The sequence below is a fragment of the Antechinus flavipes genome, chromosome 4, assembly GCF_016432865.1.
Source record: "Antechinus flavipes isolate AdamAnt ecotype Samford, QLD, Australia chromosome 4, AdamAnt_v2, whole genome shotgun sequence".
Lineage (NCBI taxonomy): Eukaryota > Metazoa > Chordata > Mammalia > Dasyuromorphia > Dasyuridae > Antechinus > Antechinus flavipes.
Window position 1 is genome coordinate 349,097,728 of NC_067401.1, and position 21,867 is coordinate 349,119,594.

General features: G+C 34.3%; 1 protein-coding gene across 8 annotated transcripts in view; it reads right to left on the minus strand.

The window, feature by feature from the left end:
- RSPH3 (radial spoke head 3) overlaps window positions 1–21,867 on the minus strand; it is a 143,133-nt gene that overhangs the window by 71,633 nt on the left and 49,633 nt on the right. For all 8 annotated transcript variants that reach the window (XR_007953663.1, XR_007953662.1, XR_007953664.1 and 5 more), the window contains 5 exons: window positions 20,651–20,796; window positions 19,161–19,364; window positions 17,697–17,859; window positions 5,191–5,277; window positions 371–684 (listed from right to left, as the gene is read on the minus strand). Coding sequence is in view for 5 of the 8 variants with exons in the window: in XM_051998019.1 (XP_051853979.1) it covers window positions 404–684; window positions 5,191–5,277; window positions 17,697–17,859; window positions 19,161–19,364; window positions 20,651–20,796 (881 nt within the window). In the remaining 3 variants the exon portion in view is untranslated. The remainder of the gene's footprint in view (window positions 1–370; window positions 685–5,190; window positions 5,278–17,696; window positions 17,860–19,160; window positions 19,365–20,650; window positions 20,797–21,867) is intronic.

Below are 21,867 nucleotides of genomic sequence, written 5' to 3' on the forward strand. Positions count from 1 at the left end.
CATGCCTTAATCCACAGGATGGATAATGTTGAAATATTTGATTGTACACCATGTATCTATGTCAATATAATAAAGTATCTACTAAATGTCCAACAAAAAACATTTGTAAAGACTTCTTTGCATTTATCAGTTAAAAGGATCTATTTTGGGAAAAATTATAGTTCATACTATTCTGTATCTGAAGCATTTAAATTTATAAAAGAGATTGCTTAAAAATGTAGTGCAGTAGATAGGGCTCTTAGGACCCTTCCAAATTACATTTGCATCCTGAAAATGAGACACTCTGCTCAATTTTAAGGTAAGAAAACACTAAACTAATGGAATATAACTTCTATTAATTTAGGGGAAGAGAAACACTAGATGACCTTACCTGATTATTTGATGGTTTGGCTGTCACTTGGTTTCATGGGTCAAAAGATGCACTTCTCTCAAAGGATTCCCTTTGATCGGTAAATGCCGAATCCATAGAATCATATCTTTGTGAACCCCGTTGTGAATCCCATTGTGAACCCCATTGTGAACTCCATTGTGAAGGCCGTTGTGAACCCTCCATGAATGGTTCAGCTCCTACTGTCAATGATTCTTCCCTATCTTTGTCATTCTCATCAGGTAAAACCTCTGACTGTTTAGCTCCAAGCTGTTCAAACATATTCAACCTAGTTTCAACCACTTCACGAATCAACACTACAAAGAAAAATATGGATGAAAAATACTTTAAGTAGACACAACTGTGATTTTGCATTTTCAATAACAAAAAGTTTACCAGTACCTCTCTCTTCCAATTTCAATGTACTTTACTTTTTTATTAAAGAGTCTATCATAAGAATATTAAATAAAAACAGCATTTCTTACCATAGGCCCTAACTAATCTAAATCATAATTGTGGGGTGAATAAGACCTCAGGCTTAAAAGACAATGTATCTGCTAGCAACCCAATGTCTATATGGGCCAAAGGAAGGGAAATTATTTCTTGCCCTTAACTAAGCCTTTTCTTGAATTTACTGTAAAAAAACCAGGAGGCCAAACTACTCTCTTCTGTAGCAATCAAGGAAGGGAATTGATAGGATTATCTTCTCCTTAAGTGTGTCTTGATTGCAGTAGGCACTGATTGAATTCTTGTCAAATTCCTTGCATTGACAAAATTATCATAACCTCCCCCCCCCCCCCTCCCGCATAGTCACTGTATCCAATCAGAAGGCCAAGCTGTAGATGTCAACCTCCAAGGTTATTATTTTCTCCTATTAAAGAACTTATTTCTCCCCTACTTTTTCTGTTAACTCCTTTGTGAGAAATTAGTCTGCCACTGGCATAATTACTGTTAACTCATTTTTAGGAATTTAGGCCTGCTTACTAAACATCACAATGGTGAGTTCTTTAGAAACTTTATAGAGTCATAGTAGCTAGTTCTTCAGGAATTCTGCCTGTCTTATAGTGTCTTCCCTTTGTTATGGTGTCTCTTTCCTTGTTAATTGCTAAACTCTTTTGAACCTTAGCTTCTGACAATAGTGTAATAAAATCTTTGCCTCTTGATCTGGAAATGGTCTAAACCTATAAATTCTTTAGAGGCACCTTATGACACCAGTCCCAAACCAAAATATACTTCTGAGGGATTCAGGGCTTCTGTACCCCTATACCTCATCAATAAGATCATAGAATTTTACCTAGAAGGGCCCTCAGAGACCATAAGCAATTATATATAAAAGTGTTTGGACCTAAATATAATATTGAATTTTATTAAGATGAATCTATTTTTTTAGAGGAAATTATGAATTTATTTTGCTTAGGACTATTATCTCCCTCTATCCTTCCCTTTATTTGTGGAGAGGAATGTGTGAGAGTGTGTGTGTGTGTGTGTGAGAGAGAGAGAGAGAGTGAGTGTGAGAGTGTGTGTGTGTGTGTGTGTGTGTGTGTATGCTTCCCTTCTTTGACCAGTTCAAATAAGATTTAGGTTTGTATCTGCTGCTCCCCTTTTCTCCTTGTCTCTTCTTGTATTATATTATAGTCATTTTTTGGATTTCCAGTTATATTTAGTGAACTCTTCCTGCCTTGTAACAAAGGAAAACAAAGTAATACCACTAGTGACAACAGCCTGCTCTCACAATTTTGCTGCTCCCTTCTGTGTGGAGGGAGATATGCATCCACTTCACTTCTTCAAAGACTATATAACAACCTATTACTTAGCTAACATAAAAATATCGGAACAACAGCCATATTAAAAGCACAGGCATTTGTTATAATGCACAGGTTGGGAAGGTTATAAGAACTCTATAATTTCCCCAAAATAATCCTGTTGATTCTTTTTTATTTGCTTACCTCTAGACCCATCCAAGATTTATTGTACTGATGGATGACTTACCATGTGTGGGTTGTTCATATAATCACATAGTTTGGAAAACAGACATTCTTAATCTATTTAGGGTTTTTTTTTTTTTTTTTTAACGTGAATAGTTGTGGTAGTGTTCTTTTTTTGTATAAATATAAGATGGTTTCTCTCTGGGAGCAGGTTTCTTGGGGAGGTTTTGTGGAGGCAGCCTTAGTTTCAGTTCCAATCAATCATCACTTCAAATGCAACCAGGTATTAAAAAGTTTAGATCTTTTATTGCTTCCTCCAAAATAGCCCGGTTAGTTTTCTTAGAGGCCTATTTCCTTCCTTGGTTCCGAAAGCTCTTGTTGCTAGTCCTTTGCTTCTGCTTCTGCCTCTGCCTTAACTCAGACACGTGGCTTCTCAATCTCCAACTGATGCTCCCCTCTCAATCTTTTCAACTGACTGACTGAAGCTCTAAGAGCTTCTTAGATATGATCTCTTAAAGGTGTGAACTCAAAGGTTGACTCCTCCTCTGAGAGAGTGGGATTGTGGGTTTCTGACTTGTGAACCTCCCGAACTTGTGAACTCCAATGTGTGAACTCTCAAAGGTGTGAGCTTCTGATGTGTGAGCTCTAATGTAAGGTGTTAACTTAAGTATTGTTTCTATCAATACTAGTGACTTAACACCTTGTAAGGATTTGCTCTAATGTGTGAACCAATAACCACTGTATCAATTCCACTGAGTTAACACTAGGAGTCTAACAACCGGTTAAGCCAAATATTCATTTAGGAGGTTCTATAATACTGTTTCAGGCTCAATTCAAATAGTGCAATGTGGTCCACAAACTGAAGCACTGGAGGGACTTTCACCATCTATAAGGATCCCTCTTTTTGATTTGAGCTCTATGCTGGGTATCTTCTATCACAGTGGTGAACAATTTGGGTAAGCTCATATCCACTTTATATTGCTTGATATTAATAATCTGAGTCTGACAGTGAAATACATTTGGATCAAAGATGACATAAAAACAAAAGGTATAATAAAATTTATTTAAATAAAAAGGAAGAAGGTAAATTCAAAAGAATACCATAAAAAAGAATATAAGTTCCCTGAGGGCAGGGAATATTTTATTTTTTGATTTGGTATTAGGCCTTTTTTTTTAATCACTGATTTCCTTAGGGCATATGGTTAGCAGTGGTTTCAAAAGGTATTTTAGTCACTTTAGTAGCATAATTCCAAACTATTTTCCAGCATGGACCATTCATGCACTACTCAGTCTGTCTTTCTATAACATTTCTAGCAATGAATAGTATAATTCATTAAAAAGAATTATTTTTAATGTTTGCTAATTTTCTGAGTGTTGAATGAAAATTCAAAGTTGTTTTGATTTCATCTTGTTGTGAATGATTTAGAGTAATCTTTCAAATAATTAATAAGCAGTTCTTTTCTTCAAAACATTTTGTTCTCTCTCTTTTTTTAAGCATTTATTCATATGAGAATGGCTTTTGATTTTATAAGCTTCTATATTTCTTGATCATTAGATTCTCATCAAAGATATTTGATGCAAAAATTTGCTCAAAAATTTCCCCCAGTCAATTACTTCTCTTCTTATCCTAGTTGTCTAGATTTTGTTGATGCAAAAGCTTTTAAATGTCATGGAATCAAAATTATTTATCTTTAAAATTCCCTAAATATATCTTTTATTTATGATTACACTTCCATCTATTGCTAAGAATATTCTTCCTAGCCAAACCTGTGATGAGTAGATGATCTGGTTTTCACTACACTTTTATGGCATAACCTTTAATATTCCGGTTACATATTCACTTTGAACTTACTGTGATATCTGGTACAAACCTAATTTTTGACAAAATACTTTCCAATTTTCCCTGAAATTCTTGTCAAAAAGGAAAACAATTCCAGGTAATTTATGGATAATTTCCAGGTTATATTGAACTGGGTTTCAGCACCAGGTTTTTGAGTTTAACCGTTTTTATTTATCCTTATCTGGTCTATCCTACTGACTTACTCTTCTATTTTTTTTAACCCATACCTAATAGGTTTGATAATTATAGCTACATAGTATAACCTAATAGGTTTGCTAATTATAGCTACATAGTATAATTTCAGATCTAGTAGTATTATTTTTCTTTTATTTGAACTTTTTTCATTATTCTTCTTTTACTCTTTCAAATGACTTCTGTTTTATATCTTGCTCTATAAAATACCCCTCTCCCCACCGCCTCGGTTTGCTATGAATAATATTAAATCTGTAATTTAACTTATATAGTATCATCATTTCTTATATATTGGTATGATCTAGTTAGGAATGCCATATCATGTATTTTGTTATATTATTTTTATTAGCTTTATTAAATTTTTTCTTACAAAATTTTTTCTTGATGATTTTTGCTTTTTATATTACAGCCATTTTTCAAACCATCACTCCCCATATATCCTGCCTGATTGCCTCTGGACAATCTTCTTATCTAATCTCAACTGGCCCTCACTCCATAAGTTAATTCTTCCTTTGTATGTAATATATACATGTATGTACACAATACATGTATGTATTACAATATATGTAATATAGGGGTATATGTGTGTGTGTGTGTGTGTGTGTGCACATAATTTATTTATTTATTTATTGAACTATGGTCTCTGTTGGATTGTAAGCTCTTTGAGAGCAGAGACCATTTTTACATTTTCTGTGTATCTTCACCACTCAAGTCCAAAGTGTGTTGCATAGTAATACTTAATAAATACTAGCTGATTGATATAAGTTGATCTTATCCTTACAATATAAAAATTACAGTTGAAGCAAAACCAATTGACAGTGTCAATCTGAAAAGGACTTAATGAAAGCATAAAAAACATAACTTACTGTCAAGTACTACTCTCCCCAGCATGTTGTATTCTATTGTCTTATCTACTTCATGCATCAACCATGGTAGGAATCCAACTTCAATATCTATAAAATAAGAAAAAAAATTCTAAAAATGAAATTTTAAAAATCATTCCTAGAAAAAAGGAGATTGTATTTTTTCTCATATATGAATATATACTACAATAGAAATTTCCTTTAGATTGTAAAGCTAAGCAACTAAAGATAATATAAATACTTTCTGTTTTATAAGTGAAGGAACTAATCACTTGTTTTTTTTCTTTTATACAAATTTTCTCAAATATGAAATGAGACTTAAAGAATACAGAATTTTAAAACTATCAGGGATCTTTAACAGACATCTAATATGAGGGTGGTGGTAAGGAGTGAAAGTTAGGGAGTTAATATTTTTTGTGTCATGGATCTCTATGGCAGTCTGATAAAGCTTATAGACCTTTTTTCAAAATAACATTTCTTCAGAATAACATAAGATTACAAAGGAAATAAACTATGTTTAAAAAACAGCTATTAAAATATTTTCCCATCTATGTTCATGGGTTGTTAATGCACCCTTGGTTAAGAAATCCTGGATCCAGCTTAACACTCTTACTGTTGTTTAGTTGTTTTTCAGTTGTGTTTGATTCTTCTTGTTCATTTGGGGTTTTCTTGGCAAAGACACTAGAATGGTTTGCTATTTCCTTTTCCAGATCATTTTCCAGATGAAGAAACTGAAGCAAACAGGATTAAGTGGCTTGCCCAGGGTCACACATCTAGAAAGTACCCAAGGCCAGATTTGAACTTAAGTTTTCTTGACTCCAGGTCTGGTGTGGTGTTTTTCTTCTTTAAAATATATAGTGGTTCTCTCTGGGAGCGAGTTTCTTGAGGCGGTTTTCTGGAGGCAGCCTTAGTTTCAGTTAAGAGTAATAATCACCCAAAATGCAGCCAGGTGATAAAAATGCAAACGTTTATTTTCTCCTTCCAAAATGGCCCGGTTAGTTGAGGCCTATCTCTCTGCTTGGTTCTAAGAGCTCTTGCCGCTTTGTCCTTTGCTTCTGCCTCTGCTTTCTTCAGCCTCCAGCCAGCACCAAGTTGAATCTGTCTTGCCTCAGAGAGAGGGCTTCTGGCTCTCAATCTCCCAGAGTGCTCTGTGTCTGCATCAGCTGAATTCCCTTGACTGGCTTATATATGATCTCTTCTGAGAGAGAGGGTTTTCTCCCAGAGTGCTCTCTGGCCCTGAGAGCTTCAAGGGAGGTATGAATTCACAAAGTTACAAAGTTTACTTTGTGAATCTCCCATACTTGTGAACTCCAATGAGTACTTAAATACTTCTTGCTTATATGAGCTCTCTAAAGGTGTGAACACAAGCATTATATCAATTAGTTCTACTTAGTACTTTGTTTCAGATTCTGGCCCCAAACATCTCCTTGTAAGATCAGATCAGTGATACTGAACCATGCTAAATTAGGTAATTATTGTCTCTATCAACTCTAATGACTTAACAATTTGTAAAGACTCCAACAGTCTGGTATTCAATCTACTGAACTATCCGGTTCTTACTTTATAGATAAATAAACAGACTCAAAGAAAGACCATTTAAAAATTTTTGTTGCCATATTTATGCCTAAAGTGTTTTTTTGTTGATTCTTAAAAAACAAACAACAACAACAACAACAACAACAACAACAAAAAATAACCTGTTATTTCCTTATATTTCACTCAAAAGAGCTTTACAACAAAGTATGGTTAAACAAAAACAAAACTAACAAAAACAGAATGGTAGAGCTAATTTTCTAAGAAGGGTAACAAACGTGAACTAGAAGTCATACAAGAACCTGTCCTATGATTTTTTTTTTGTGTATCTATTTTTACTAAGAAATCACTATGGTTTCACTCTCTTAGCCCCGTCAGTCTAGTATGCAAAGCTACTCATTTTTTTTTTTTTTTTTTGTTTTTTTTTTTTTTAATTTTTTTATTTAATAATTACATTATATTTACACTCATTTCTGTTCCGATTTTTTTTTCCCCTCCCTCCCTCCACCCCCTCCCCTAGATGGCAAGCAGTCCTTTATATGTTGGATATGTTGCAGTATATCCTAGATACAATATATGTTTGCAGAACCGAACAGTTCTCTTGTTGCGTAGGGAGAATTGGATTCAGAGGGTATAAATAATCCGGGAAGAGAAACAAAAATGCAGATAGTTCACATTCGTTTCCCAGTGTTCTTTCTTTGGGTGTAGCTGCTTTTGTCCGTCATTTATCAATTGAAACTCAGGTCTCTTTGTCAAAGAAATCCACTTCCATCAAAATATGTCCTCATACAATATCGTTGTCGAAGTGTATAATGATCTCCTGGTTCTGCTCATTTCACTTAGCATCAGTTCATGTAGGTCTCTCCAAGCCTCTCTGTATTCATCCTGCTGGTCATTTCTTACAGAACAATAATATTCCATAACATTCATATACCACAATTTACCCAGCCATTCTCCAATTGATGGGCATCCATTCATTTTCCAGTTTCTAGCCACTACAAACAGGGCTGCTACAAACATTTTGGCACATACAGGTCCCTTTCCCTTCTTTAGTATTTCTTTGGGATATAAGCCCAATAGAAACACTGCTGGATCAAAGGATATGCACATTTTGATAATTTTTTGGGCATAATTCCAGATTGCTCTCCAGAATGGTTGGATTCGTTCACAACTCCACCAACAATGCATCAATGTCCCCGTTTTCCCGCATCCCCTCCAACATTCATCATTATTTTTTCCTGTCATCTTAGCCAATCTGACAGGTGTGTAGTGGTATCTCAGAGTTGTCTTAATTTGCATTTCTCTGATCAATAATGATTTGGAACACTCTTTCATATGAGTGGTAATAGTTTCAATCTCATCCTCTGAAAATTGTCTGTTCATATCCTTTGACCATTTATCAATTGGAGAATGGCTTGATTTCTTATAAATTTGAGTCAGTTCTCTATATATTTTGGAAATGAGGCCTTTATCAGAACCTTTAACTGTGAAAATGTTTTCCCAGTTTGTTGCTTCCCTTCTAATCTTGTTTGCATTAGTTTTATTTGTACAAAGGCTTTTTAATTTGATGTAATCGAAATTTTCTATTCTGTGATCAGTAATGGTCTCTAGTTCATCTTTGGTCACAAATTTCTTTCTCCTCCACAAGTCTGAGAGATAAACTATTCTATGTTCCTCTAATTTATTTATAGTCTCGTTCTTTATGCCTAGGTCATAGACCCATTTTGATCTTATCTTGGTATATGGTGTTAAGTGTGGGTCCATGCCTAATTTCTGCCATACTAATTTCCAATTATCCCAGCAGTTTTTATCAAATATTGAATTCTTTTCCCAGAAGTTAGGGGCTTTGGGTTTGTCAAACACTAGATTGCTATAGTTGACTATTCTGTCTTGTGAGCCTAGCCTTTTCCACTGATCCACTAATCTATTTCTTAGCCAATACCAAATGGTTTTGGTGACTGCTGCTTTATAATATAGTTTTAGATCAGGTACAGCTAGGCCACCTTCATTTGATTTTTTTTTCATTAATTCCCTTGAGATTCTCGACTTTTTATTGTTCCATATGAATTTTGTTGTTATTTTTTCTAGATCAATAAAATATTTTCTTGGAAGTCTGATTGGTATAGCACTAAATAAATAGATTAGTTTAGGGAGTATTGTCATCTTTATTATGTTCGCTCGGCCGATCCAAGAGCACTTAATATTTTTCCAATTATTTAAGTCTGACTTTATTTGTGTGGAGACTTTTTTATAATTTTGCTCATATAATTCCTGACTTTCCTTTGGTAGATAGATTCCCAAATATTTTATGGTATCAACAGTTATTCTGAATGGAATTTCTCTTTGTATCTCTTGCTGTTGGGTTTTGTTGGTGATGTATAAAAATGCTGAGGATTTATGGGGATTTATTTTGTAGCCAGCTACTTTGCTAAAATTATGAATTATTTCCAATAGCTTTTTGGTAGAATCTCTGGGGTTCTCTAGGTATACCATCATATCATCTGCAAAGAGTGATAGTTTGGTTTCCTCATTGCCTACTCTAATTCCTTTTATATCTTTCTCGACTCTTATTGCCGAGGCTAGTGTTTCTAATACGATATTAAATAATAATGGTGATAGTGGGCAACCTTGCTTCACTCCAGATCTTACTGGGAAAGGTTCCAGTTTTTCCCCATTGCATATGATGCTTACTGATGGTTTTAAATATATGCTCCTGACTATTTTAAGGAAAAGTCCATTTATTCCTATGCTCTCAAGTGTTTTTATTAGGAATGGATGTTGGATTTTATCAAATGCTTTTTCTGCATCTATTGAGATGATCATGTGGTTTTTGTTTGTTTGGTTATTGATATAGTCAATTATGTTAATAGTTTTCCTAATATTGAACCAGCCCTGCATTCCTGGTATAAATCCTACTTGGTCATAGTGTATTATCCTGGTGACAATTTTCTATAATCTTTTTGCTAATATTTTATTTAAGATTTTAGCATCAATATTCATTAGGGAGATTGGTCTATAATTTTCTTTCTCTGTTTTCAGCCTACCTGGTTTAGGTATCAGTACCATATCTGTGTCATAAAAGGAGTTTGGTAGGACTCCTTCAATCCCTATTTTTTCAAATAGTTTATATAACATTGGAGTTAATTGTTCTTTAAATGTTTGGTAGAATTCACATGTAAATCCATCTGGTCCTGGGGATTTTTTCTTAGGGAGTTGATTGATAGTTTGTTCTATTTCTTTTTCTGAGATGGGACTGTTTAGGATATTTACTTCTTCCTCTGTTAGTTTGGGCAAGCTGTATTTTTGGAGGTATTTTTCTATTTCATTTAAGTTGTCGAATTTATTGGCATAAAGTTGGGCAAAGTAACTCCTAATTATTGCTCTAATTTCCTCTTCGTTAGTGGTGAGTTCTCCCTTTTCATTTTTAAGACTAACAATTTGATTTTCCTCTTTCCTTTTTTTAATCAGATTTACTAAGGGTTTGTCTATTTTGTTGGTTTTTTCATAGAACCAACTCTTAGTTTTATTAATCAATTCAATAGTTTTTTTACTTTCAATTTTATTGATCTCACCTTTTACTTTTAGAATTTCAAGTTTAGTGTTTGACTGGGGGTTTTTAATTTGTTCCTTTTCTAGCATTTTTAATTGCAAACCCAATTCATTGACCTTCTCTTTCTCTATTTTATACAAATAGGCCTCTAGAGATATGAAATTTCCCCTTATTACCGCTTTGGCTGCATCCCATACATTTTGGTATGATGTCTCATTATTATCGTTTTCTTGGGTGAAGTTATTAATTATGTCTATGATTTGCTGTTTTACCCAATCATTCTTTAGTATGAGATTATTTAGTTTCCAATTATTTTTTGGTCTACTTCCCCCTGCTTTTTTGTTGAATGTAATTTTCATTGCATCGTGGTCTGAAAAGGATGCATTTACTATTTCTGCCTTACTACATTTGAGTTTGAGGTTTTTATGTCCTAATATATGGTCAATTTTTGTATAGGTTCCATGAACTGCTGAAAAGAAAGTGTATTCCTTTCTGTCTCCATTACATTTTCTCCAGAGATCTATCATATCTAGCTTTTCTAGTATTCTGTTTACCTCTTTGACTTCTTTCTTATTTATTTTCTGGTTTGATTTATCTAATTCTGAGAGTGCAAGGTTAAGATCTCCCACTATTATAGTTTTACTGTCTATTTCTTCTTGCAGCTCTCTTAGTTTCTCTTTTAAGAATTTAGATGCTACCCACTTGGTGCATATATGTTTAATATAGATAGTGCTTCATTATCCATGCTACCCTTTAGCAAGATATAGTGTCCTTCCTTATCTCTTTTAATTAGGTCAATTTTTGCTTTAGCTTGATCTGAGATCAGGATGGCTACCCCTGCTTTTTTGACTTCACCTGAAGCATAGTAGATTTTGCTCCAACCTTTTACCTTTAACCTGCATGTATCTCCCCGCTTCAGGTGTGTTTCCTGTAAAAAAGCTACTCATTAAAATACAGTTATGTTAAACACAAATGAATTAGGAAAAAATGACAATGAAAGAATATATATTTTTTAGACTTATTTGTCATTGTCCATACTAGACTGAAAGGGTAGTTTTTCTGAGCTCTAGATACATGTGGTACCTGGTACCTGTCTAACTAGCTTCTTGAACTGGATCTGAAAGTGGAGGTTTAAAAAAAAAAAAAAAAAAAGAGACATGGACCTTTGGAAAAAGAGCAATATTAAAACAGTCAATAATCAATTCACTTTTCTTTTAAAACTAGGTCACAGAATCATAGAATGGCAGAGCCAGACCACCAGCCCTCTCTTAATTTTATAGATGAGGAAATAGGTCCAAAGATATTAAATGCCTTGGCTTTGATCATCTAGCTAACTGGTTATGGAGTTTGACCTGACTTAGTAAAAAGGCAAGGAAGAACTTGTATTCCTTATAGGTCTATACCACTAATGTAATTTCCTATACTTTTCTGAATGAACATCAGAGTGCTAGGCAAGGAAGAATTTATATAGAGAAGAAATCTGTTTCAGTTAAAAGCTTTTTAATCACATAAAACCTGAACTCTTAAGAAGATCAGTCTTCTAGCACTCTCAAGTGCTTAAAACAGCTCAAAAATTGAAATAGGTCATAGGCAATGGAAGTTGGCATTGGGTTGTGGTGGGAGGGGAGGGAAGGAAATTATGGTAGCAAAGTAGATACTGGAGAGCCGATAACAGCTCTCTAAAAAACAAAATTGGCGAAATGGAAAAAAATTCCACAGAACAAAAGAACTCAATGGACAATTAGAGAAAGATTTTAAAAAAGTGAGTGAAGAGAATACTTCACTGAAAATCAGAATTGAACAAGTGGAATTGAATGACTCGAGGAGACAAGAAGAATCAGTCAAGCAAATCCAAAAAAATCAAACAATGGAGAAAAATGTGAAATACCTTCTGGGGAAGACAACAGACCTGGAAAACAGATCCAGGAGAGACAATCTGAGAATCATTGGACTCCCAGAAAAACATGATGAAAAAAAGAGCCTGGACACTGTCTTCCAGGAAATTATCAAAGAGAACTGCCCAGAAGTCATAGGAACAGAGGAAAAAATAAACATTGAAAGGATTCATCGATCACCCACTGAAAGGGATCCTAAAATCAAAACACCAAGGAATATAGTGGCCAAATGCCAGAACCCTCAGATGAAAGAAAAAATATTGCAAGCAGCTAGAAAAACCCAATTCAAGTATCAAGGAGCCACAATAAGGATCACCCAGGATCTGGCAGCATCCACATTAAAAGATCGAAGGGCCTGGAATATGATATTCCGAAAGGCTAAGGAACTTGGTATGCAACCAAAAATAACTTACCCAGCGAGAATGAGCATCTTTTTCCAGGGAAGTAGATAGACATTCAACGAAGTAAGCGAATTTCATCTATTTCTGATGAAAAAACCAGAACTTAACAAAAAGTTTGATCTACAAATATAGAACTCAAGAGAAATCTAAAAAGGTAAAGATTAATCTTGGGAACTATATTTTGACTATATAGATGTATAAAGAATACATGTATACCTTGTTCTAGAAATTGATGTGGAAAGGACATTGTACCAGAAAAAGGGTAAAGTGGGGGTAGTACATCTCATGAAGAGGCATAGAAAACCTATTATATCTGAGAGAAAGAATGGAGGGGGATGAATATAGTGGGTATCTTACTGCCTTCAGAATTGGCTTTAAGTGAAAAATCTTAAGACATATTCAATCTATGGTGAAACTTCTCCCATCTCATTGAAAAGTGAGAAGGGAAAAGTGGAAAGGGAAGGAACAAGCTAAGCGGAAGGGAATACGGGAACTGGGAGGGAAAGGGGTAAGATAGGGGGAGGAACTCTAAGGCGGGGGGAGGGACACTAAAAAGGGAGGGCTGTGAGAAGCAAGGGGTGCTCACAAGCTTAATACTTGGAAGGGGGGGAAAGGGGAAAGAAGGGAGGAAAGCATAAACCGGGGTTAACAAGATGGCAAGTAATACAGAATTGGTCATTCTAACCATAAACGTGAATGGGGTAAACTCCCCCATAAAGAGGAAGCGGTTAGCAGAATGGATTAAAAGCCAGAATCCTACAATATGTTGTTTACAGGAAACACACCTGAAGCGGGGAGATACATGTAGGTTAAAGGTAAAAGGTTGGAGCAAAATCTACTATGCTTCAGGTGAAGTCAAAAAAGCAGGGGTAGCCATCCTGATCTCAGATCAAGCTAAAGCAAAAATTGACCTAATTAAAAGAGATAAGGAAGGACACTATATCTTGCTAAAGGGTAGCATGGATAATGAAGCACTATCTATATTAAACATATATGCACCAAGTGGGGTAGCATCTAAATTCTTAAAAGAGAAACTAAGAGAGCTGCAAGAAGAAATAGACAGTAAAACTATAATAGTGGGAGATCTTAACCTTGCACTCTCAGAATTAGATAAATCAAACCACAAAATAAATAAGAAAGAAGTCAAAGAGGTAAATAGAATACTAGAAAAGTTAGATATGATAGATCTCTGGAGAAAATGTAATGGAGACAGAAAGGAATACACTTTCTTTTCAGCAGTTCATGGAACCTATACAAAAATTGACCATATATTAGGACATAAAAACCTCAAACTCAAATGTAGTAAGGCAGAAATAGTAAATGCATCCTTTTCAGACCACGACGCAATGAAAATTACATTCAACAAAAAAGCAGGGGGAAGTAGACCAAAAAATAATTGGAAACTAAATAATCTCATACTAAAGAATGATTGGGTGAAACAGCAAATCATAGACATAATTAATAACTTCACCCAAGAAAACGATAATAATGAGACATCATACCAAAATGTATGGGATGCAGCCAAAGCGGTAATAAGGGGAAATTTCATATCTCTAGAGGCCTATTTGTATAAAATAGAGAAAGAGAAGGTCAATGAATTGGGTTTGCAATTAAAAATGCTAGAAAAGGAACAAATTAAAAACCCCCAGTCAAACACTAAACTTGAAATTCTAAAAGTAAAAGGTGAGATCAATAAAATTGAAAGTAAAAAAACTATTGAATTGATTAATAAAACTAAGAGTTGGTTCTATGAAAAAACCAACAAAATAGACAAACCCTTAGTAAATCTGATTAAAAAAAGGAAAGAGGAAAATCAAATTGTTAGTCTTAAAAATGAAAAGGGAGAACTCACCACTAATGAAGAGGAAATTAGAGCAATAATTAGGAGTTACTTTGCCCAACTTTATGCCAATAAATTCGACAACTTAAATGAAATAGAAAAATACCTCCAAAAATACAGCTTGCCCAAACTAACAGAGGAAGAAGTAAATATCCTAAACAGTCCCATCTCAGAAAAAGAAATAGAACAAACTATCAATCAACTCCCTAAGAAAAAATCCCCAGGACCAGATGGATTTACATGTGAATTCTACCAAACATTTAAAGAACAATTAACTCCAATGTTATATAAACTATTTGAAAAAATAGGGATTGAAGGAGTCCTTCCAAACTCCTTTTATGACACAGATATGGTACTGATACCTAAACCAGGTAGGCTGAAAACAGAGAAAGAAAATTATAGACCAATCTCCCTAATGAATATTGATGCTAAAATCTTAAATAAAATATTAGCAAAAAGATTACAGAAAATTGTCACCAGGATAATACACTATGACCAAGTAGGATTTATACCAGGAATGCAGGGCTGGTTCACTATTAGGAAAACTATTAGCATAATTGACTATATCAATAACCAAACAAACAAAAACCACATGATCATCTCAATAGATGCAGAAAAAGCATTTGATAAAATCCAACATCCATTCCTAATAAAAACACTTGAGAGCATAGGAATAAATGGACTTTTCCTTAAAATAGTCAGGAGCATATATTTAAAACCATCAGTAAGCATCATATGCAATGGGGAAAAACTGGAACCTTTCCCAGTAAGATCTGGAGTGAAGCAAGGCTGCCCACTATCACCATTATTATTTAATATCGTATTAGAAACACTAGCCTCGGCAATAAGAGTCGAGAAAGATATAAAAGGAATTAGAGTAGGCAATGAGGAAACCAAACTATCACTCTTTGCAGATGATATGATGGTATACCTAGAGAACCCCAGAGATTCTACCAAAAAGCTATTGGAAATAATTCATAATTTTAGCAAAGTAGCTGGCTACAAAATAAATCCCCATAAATCCTCAGCATTTTTATACATCACCAACAAAACCCAACAGCAAGAGATACAAAGAGAAATTCCATTCAGAATAACTGTTGATACCATAAAATATTTGGGAATATCTACCAAAGGAAAGTCAGGAATTATATGAGCAAAATTATAAAAAAGTCTCCACACAAATAAAGTCAGATTTAAATAATTGGAAAAATATTAAGTGCTCCTGGATCGGCCGAGCGAACATAATAAAGATGACAATACTCCCTAAACTAATCTATTTATTTAGTGCTATACCAATCAGACTTCCAAGAAAATATTTTATTGATCTAGAAAAAATAACAACAAAATTCATATGGAACAATAAAAAGTCGAGAATCTCAAGGGAATTAATGAAAAAAAAATCAAATGAAGGTGGCCTAGCTGTACCTGATCTAAAATTATATTATAAAGCAGCAGTCACCAAAACCATTTGGTATTGGCTAAGAAATAGATTAGTGGATCAGTGGAAAAGGCTAGGCTCACAAGACAGAATAGTCAATTATAGCAATCTAGTGTTTGACAAACCCAAAGCCCCTAACTTCTGGGAAAAGAATTCATTATTTGATAAAAACTGCTGGGATAATTGGAAATTAGTATGGCAGAAATTAGGCATGGACCCACACTTACCACCATATACCAAGATAAGATCAAAATGGGTCTGTGACCTAGGCATAAAGAACGAGACTATAAATAAATTAGAGGAACATAGAATAGTTTATCTCTCAGACTTGTGGAGGAGAAAGAAATTTGTGACCAAAGATGAACTAGAGACCATTACTGATCACAGAATAGAAAATTTCGATTACATCAAATTAAAAAGCTTTTGTACAAATAAAACTAATGCAAACAAGATTAGAAGGGAAGCAACAAACTGGGAAAACATTTTCACAGTTAAAGGTTCTGATAAAGGCCTCATTTCCAAAATATATAGAGAACTGACTCAAATTTATAAGAAATCAAGCCATTCTCCAATTGATAAATGGTCAAAGGATATGAACAGACAATTTTCAGAGGATGAGATTGAAACTATTACCACTCATATGAAAGAGTGTTCCAAATCATTATTGATCAGAGAAATGCAAATTAAGACAACTCTGAGATACCACTACACACCTGTCAGATTGGCTAAGATGACAGGAAAAAATAATGATGAATGTTGGAGGGGATGCGGGAAAACTGGGACACTAATGCATTGTTGGTGGAGTTGTGAACGAATCCAACCATTCTGGAGAGCAATCTGGAATTATGCCCAAAAAATTATCAAATTGTGCATACCCTTTGATCCAGCAGTGTTTCTATTGGGCTTATATCCCAAAGAAATACTAAAGAAGGGAAAGGGACCTGTATGTGCCAAAATGTTTGTAGCAGCCCTGTTTGTAGTGGCTAGAAACTGGAAAATGAATGGATGCCCATCAATTGGAGAATGGCTGGGTAAATTGTGGTATATGAATGTTATGGAATATTATTGTTCTGTAAGAAATGACCAGCAGGATGAATACAGAGAGGACTGGCGAGACTTACATGAACTGATGCTAAGTGAAATGAGCAGAACCAGGAGATCATTATACACTTCGACAACGATATTGTATGAGGACATATTTTGATGGAAGTGGATTTCTTTGACAAAGAGACCTGAGTTTCAATTGATAAATGACGGACAAAAGCAGCTACACCCAAAGAAAGAACACTGGGAAACGAATGTAAACTATCTGCATTTTTGTTTTTCTTCCCGGATTATTTATACCTTCTGAATCCAATTCTCCCTACGCAACAAGAGAACTGTTCGGTTCTGCAAACATATATTGTATCTAGGATATACTGCAACATATCCAACATATAAAGGACTGCTTGCCATCTAGGGGAGGGGGTGGAGGGAGGGAGGGGGAAAAAAATCGGAACAGAAACGAGTGTCAATATAATGTAATTATTAAATAAAAAATTTTAAAAAAAAATATAAAAAAAAAAAAAAAAAAAGAAAGTCATTGATAAGTTAGGGGCAGTTAAGAAAGAAACAACAAGAATGGTGAAGGAACTTAATATCATGCTGTATCATTAAAGAAACAGGGGACATGTTAGCCTGGAGACCAGAATGCTTAGCTAAAACAATCCTTTTTTTTTTTTTTTTCCCAAAATGAAAAGGATATTAAAATTCTTTGTTATACCAAAGTACGATATGCAAATTATTACAGAATATTACTGAAAATTAGTGCTATTTGGGAGTTAACATATCAAAACAAAGAACTGCAACAAACCTCTTTCTACAGGATCATAGAAGTAACCCTTATCCCTGAGATTACTGAAGACAGAGGGAAGGAGGTCAGCCAGGTACATCTTAGCATATGCTCGAGCTGCAATTTTCTGTGAAGTCTCATTCTGTTTACGTACTACTTCTAGTTGTTGCTGTCTGCGACGTTCCTGACAAAAAAAAAATAAAGATGATGAAAAGTCATGTTTATGTAGTATTTGTAAGGAACAATAATAAGACTATCATGTAATTTATTCTCTTGTATTGCTGCTCCAAATATAGAACCTAATGAAGAAAATGCACTGAAGTTATTATAGCCCCACTTTTATCAAAATATAAAATAAAATGTTTGTTTAATGTTCATATTTCTTATAATGCATGTCATATTTAATCTTCTCTCAACCCTGCCTACTTTACACAAGCATGCAATATAAAATGTTGAAATGAGACTCATTGCCCATGCAGCCCTCATGCATATTGGATACTATTCTCCTTTATGCATATAGAATACTGGTAACAAGCTTTATTCAGTAGAAGGGAAAAGAATCTAATATTTCCATTTCCATTTCCTAGTTATCACAAAGACTAAAGAAATAGTTCTATTAGTTATTTGAAGTGGTGCTTCCTGTATCTCCATTTCTAGGATATGTATATGTTCTACTTATATTCAATGTGGTGTCAGTAAAATAGTCATTACATGTTTTTTGTGTGCATAAAAAGGTCTTACAAAAATATAAGGAATATGGGAAACATAAATCAAATAATCACAGGTGGAAATAATGTTCTGTTCTCTATGTCTGCCTCATTTTGAGGCTTGTAACCAGAGTTTTACCTCAATGTTAAGCTATCTGACAACATACATAATAGTTAAATAAAAGAGTACTATTCAATAAATTATCAATTTACACTTATTAAGTATGCTTATTAAGTAAGCTATAGTTTCTGGTGGTCTGAAAGAGGTAATATCAAGCTACCACATATCATGCTTAATCAGAAAAGAATAGGATTCATTTTTAAGTATCTAACAAAAATATTAAGTAAGTTCAAGTTATAACCAATCATAGAGTATATAATAGATTGTTTAATAAATACTATTTTAAAATGATAACTTATAGGAGTCCATATTTAATAATGTTGAGTGTCTCCAGGCTCTGGTTAAAAGGACACACTATTATAGATTCAGTAAATTGGATTTTCTTTTTGAGAAATCCAAGGCTAAATTAGTACTACAAAGAACTACTAAATTTGAACTACTCAGTTCAGAAACCTGAAGTAAGAAGTTCTTTTATAAAGAAAGTAATTCATGAAGGACCCTGTGGTCTTGTGTAGAGGTGTGAGCTGGCCAATTAAGTATCCCCAATTCTTTTTTTTTTCAATAAGTCTTATTTCCAGTTAATAGGAGATTCCCAAAGTAACTGAATACACAATATCAATAATGGAACAACAAAGAGACAACCTAACACTGCTGTACCTTTTCCTTCTGGTGGCGCCTCTCTTGCTCTTCAAGTCTCTGTACTTCTGCAAGTTCCAGATTCCGCAATTCTTCAAACTGTTGTTGTTGCATTTGTAGTTCAGCCAATTCTTCTTCCTCCATCACTTCCAGCAAAGACTGTTCAATGGTCTTTCCCACCAAAACTTCTAACATTGGTTTGACTTCAATGTCAAAATCAAACAGCTTAGGAAGCCAAAAGAAATTAGCTGTTAGCTTCACAAGTTTCAATCATTACAGAGCAGAAGAGTATTTTATTTGTATTCACTTGAGGTATGAGCCTACCACAGGTAAATTAAATCCAAATAGAGATCCATGAAGACAAAAAAACCTTCAAAATTTAAAACCTTTAAGATCCAATTATGCATTCAAGGACAAACTTTCTTGTTTTACTATTTTCTCCCTGCAAGAGTCTCACATTTTACTAGTAGCAAGGGTTGAAAAAACTTTAGCTTCATTTCTTCTATTTCCTTAATAGCAGTTTTTTGAGATTTCTTTCCTTAAGGATGCATTCAATCCTTTCTAAGTCAATATATGCATTGCAAAAGAATATGAAAACTAGATTATCCTAATTGCAAATCTAGCTTCATTTGTGTCTTTAGTGCAGGCTGTTCCTAACTCCTTTGGCTCATCTCACATATCCACTTCACTTAGCTGCTAAAATTGATTTTTCTCAAGTGAAGGTCTGACTATCTGGATTCCCTGCCCCTTCTCTTCTATTGAGTACTCTAGGGATCATCTATCAGCACCAGCATCAAAAACATAAAATCCTTTGGTTGTTCCTGACAAGCTTGGCCTATTGTTAATCTTCCCACCTTCTTACACCCTGCCTCTTTGGGGCTTATGATCCAACCACCTGGCTTACTCACAATCTCTCACAGACATTCCATCTCCAAGCTAGATTTACATCTTTGGACACAGCCACTGAGACGGGCAGAAAGCACAGTAACTAAGAGCACTGGATTTGGGGTTAGGGAAATCTGAGTTTTAATCCTGCCTCAGACATTTACTACTTGGGTAACTTTAGACAAGTCATTTATCTTTTTTCTGTCTGAATTTTCTCATCTATAAAATGGGGATACTAACATCACCTTTCTCACAGGGTTATTGTGAGAATAAAATGAGATTACAGAAGTTTTGGATTGGCGCCAAGTATCATTTATCATTGCTATAGCACTGCATTGTCCTCTAGGCCTGGCATGCTCTCCCTCCCTATCCCACTACTTAGAATTTCTGGTTTCTTTCAAAACTTCACTGAAATGTCACTTCCTGTAGGTGTTCACTTTGAAACTACATTCCATCTATTCTGTATATAGTTTACAAATATTTATTTGCAAGCTTCCTCAATAAAAATTGTTTTGGCTTTCTTTGTATCTTAAGCATGTAGTAAGTCCTGAATAAATGCCTGTTGACCGACAAACTCTCATTCAATATAAATACACTTTATGAAAAGAAAAACAAGTTTTCCATACCTCGCCTTCTAATATTTGAGTGGCTACATCTTTGCCAGTTTTAGCTGGGATAAAGAGTGGTGATGGTGGTCTATCCAAAAACGCATCAGTTTGACATTCCATATCAACTTCTATTATGCGGTCAGCAAGCTCTTCTAGATATAACTCTAAGAAGAAATACCACAAGCATTGTTTAAATTTTTGGCATTACATGCATTATTTGAAATATTTATGAGTAAGAATATTATTCTTTAAATCAAAATGATAAAATGTGAGATTCAGCTTAAAGACACAATTAGGTTTTATATATATTCTTGAGGAAAAACATACTTAGTTTATAATATTTATTAAGTTGCATGTGCTGTGTACTATTAAAGGGATTGTAATAAGGTAGGATATAGTAGTAGATAGTTAATGATAGTAGTGAAAAAGCCTATTGTATAATTGAGGATGGAAAATTAGCCAAATAAACATATGAGAATAAAGAACTAGGAGGTCTAATGCATAAAATTATGAAAAATTTTCAAAACTTTTAAAAGAATTATCACTCATTATGTAACCTGATGATATCTTTTCTTGCTGGTCTTTAAATACATACATTTGGTCAAATCTTACCTTAAAGAGATCTATGGTTCATTCTGGTATATGGTTCTCATAATGTGAATAAATTCCTAGAATTCAGCTTTCATAGGATGAAATTGTCAATAAATTATCCTGGCAAAATTATAAGCACAGAGATGAGGTGAGTACACTGAGTGATTCTCTGATTTTTGAATTATGTGATATAAGACCTGCTTTGAAATCAGGCAGTCTGGTCAGAATGAAGTCTTTCTCCAAAGGAAGGAGAAAACAGAAAACAGTGAAAGGCCCAGTGTTTAGAGACCACTCAAATCAATTTATAGTCCTGGTGGAAATAGTTAGCTCCTGTTCACATGTGCTGTGCCATCCATGATTCAGGACAAGATACTGGCTTGTCTTTGCAGCGAACTAGCAATATATTCACTGCAGTCTTTTTTAAAATAGCAATAAATTTTAACTAGCTATGCTGCCTGTGATATTATTAAGCTGGAAATCTCTTTTGTTTCTGGAAAAATATAACTGTACTGCAAGACTCAGTACAGCACAGTAAAATTTAAGGTACAGAATCAGTTGTCTCAATGGGAAGAAGCAAAGGAGAGAGACTGTAGCATAAACTTCAATAGAGCTATAATTCTAAAAAGATATTTTGGAATGATCTT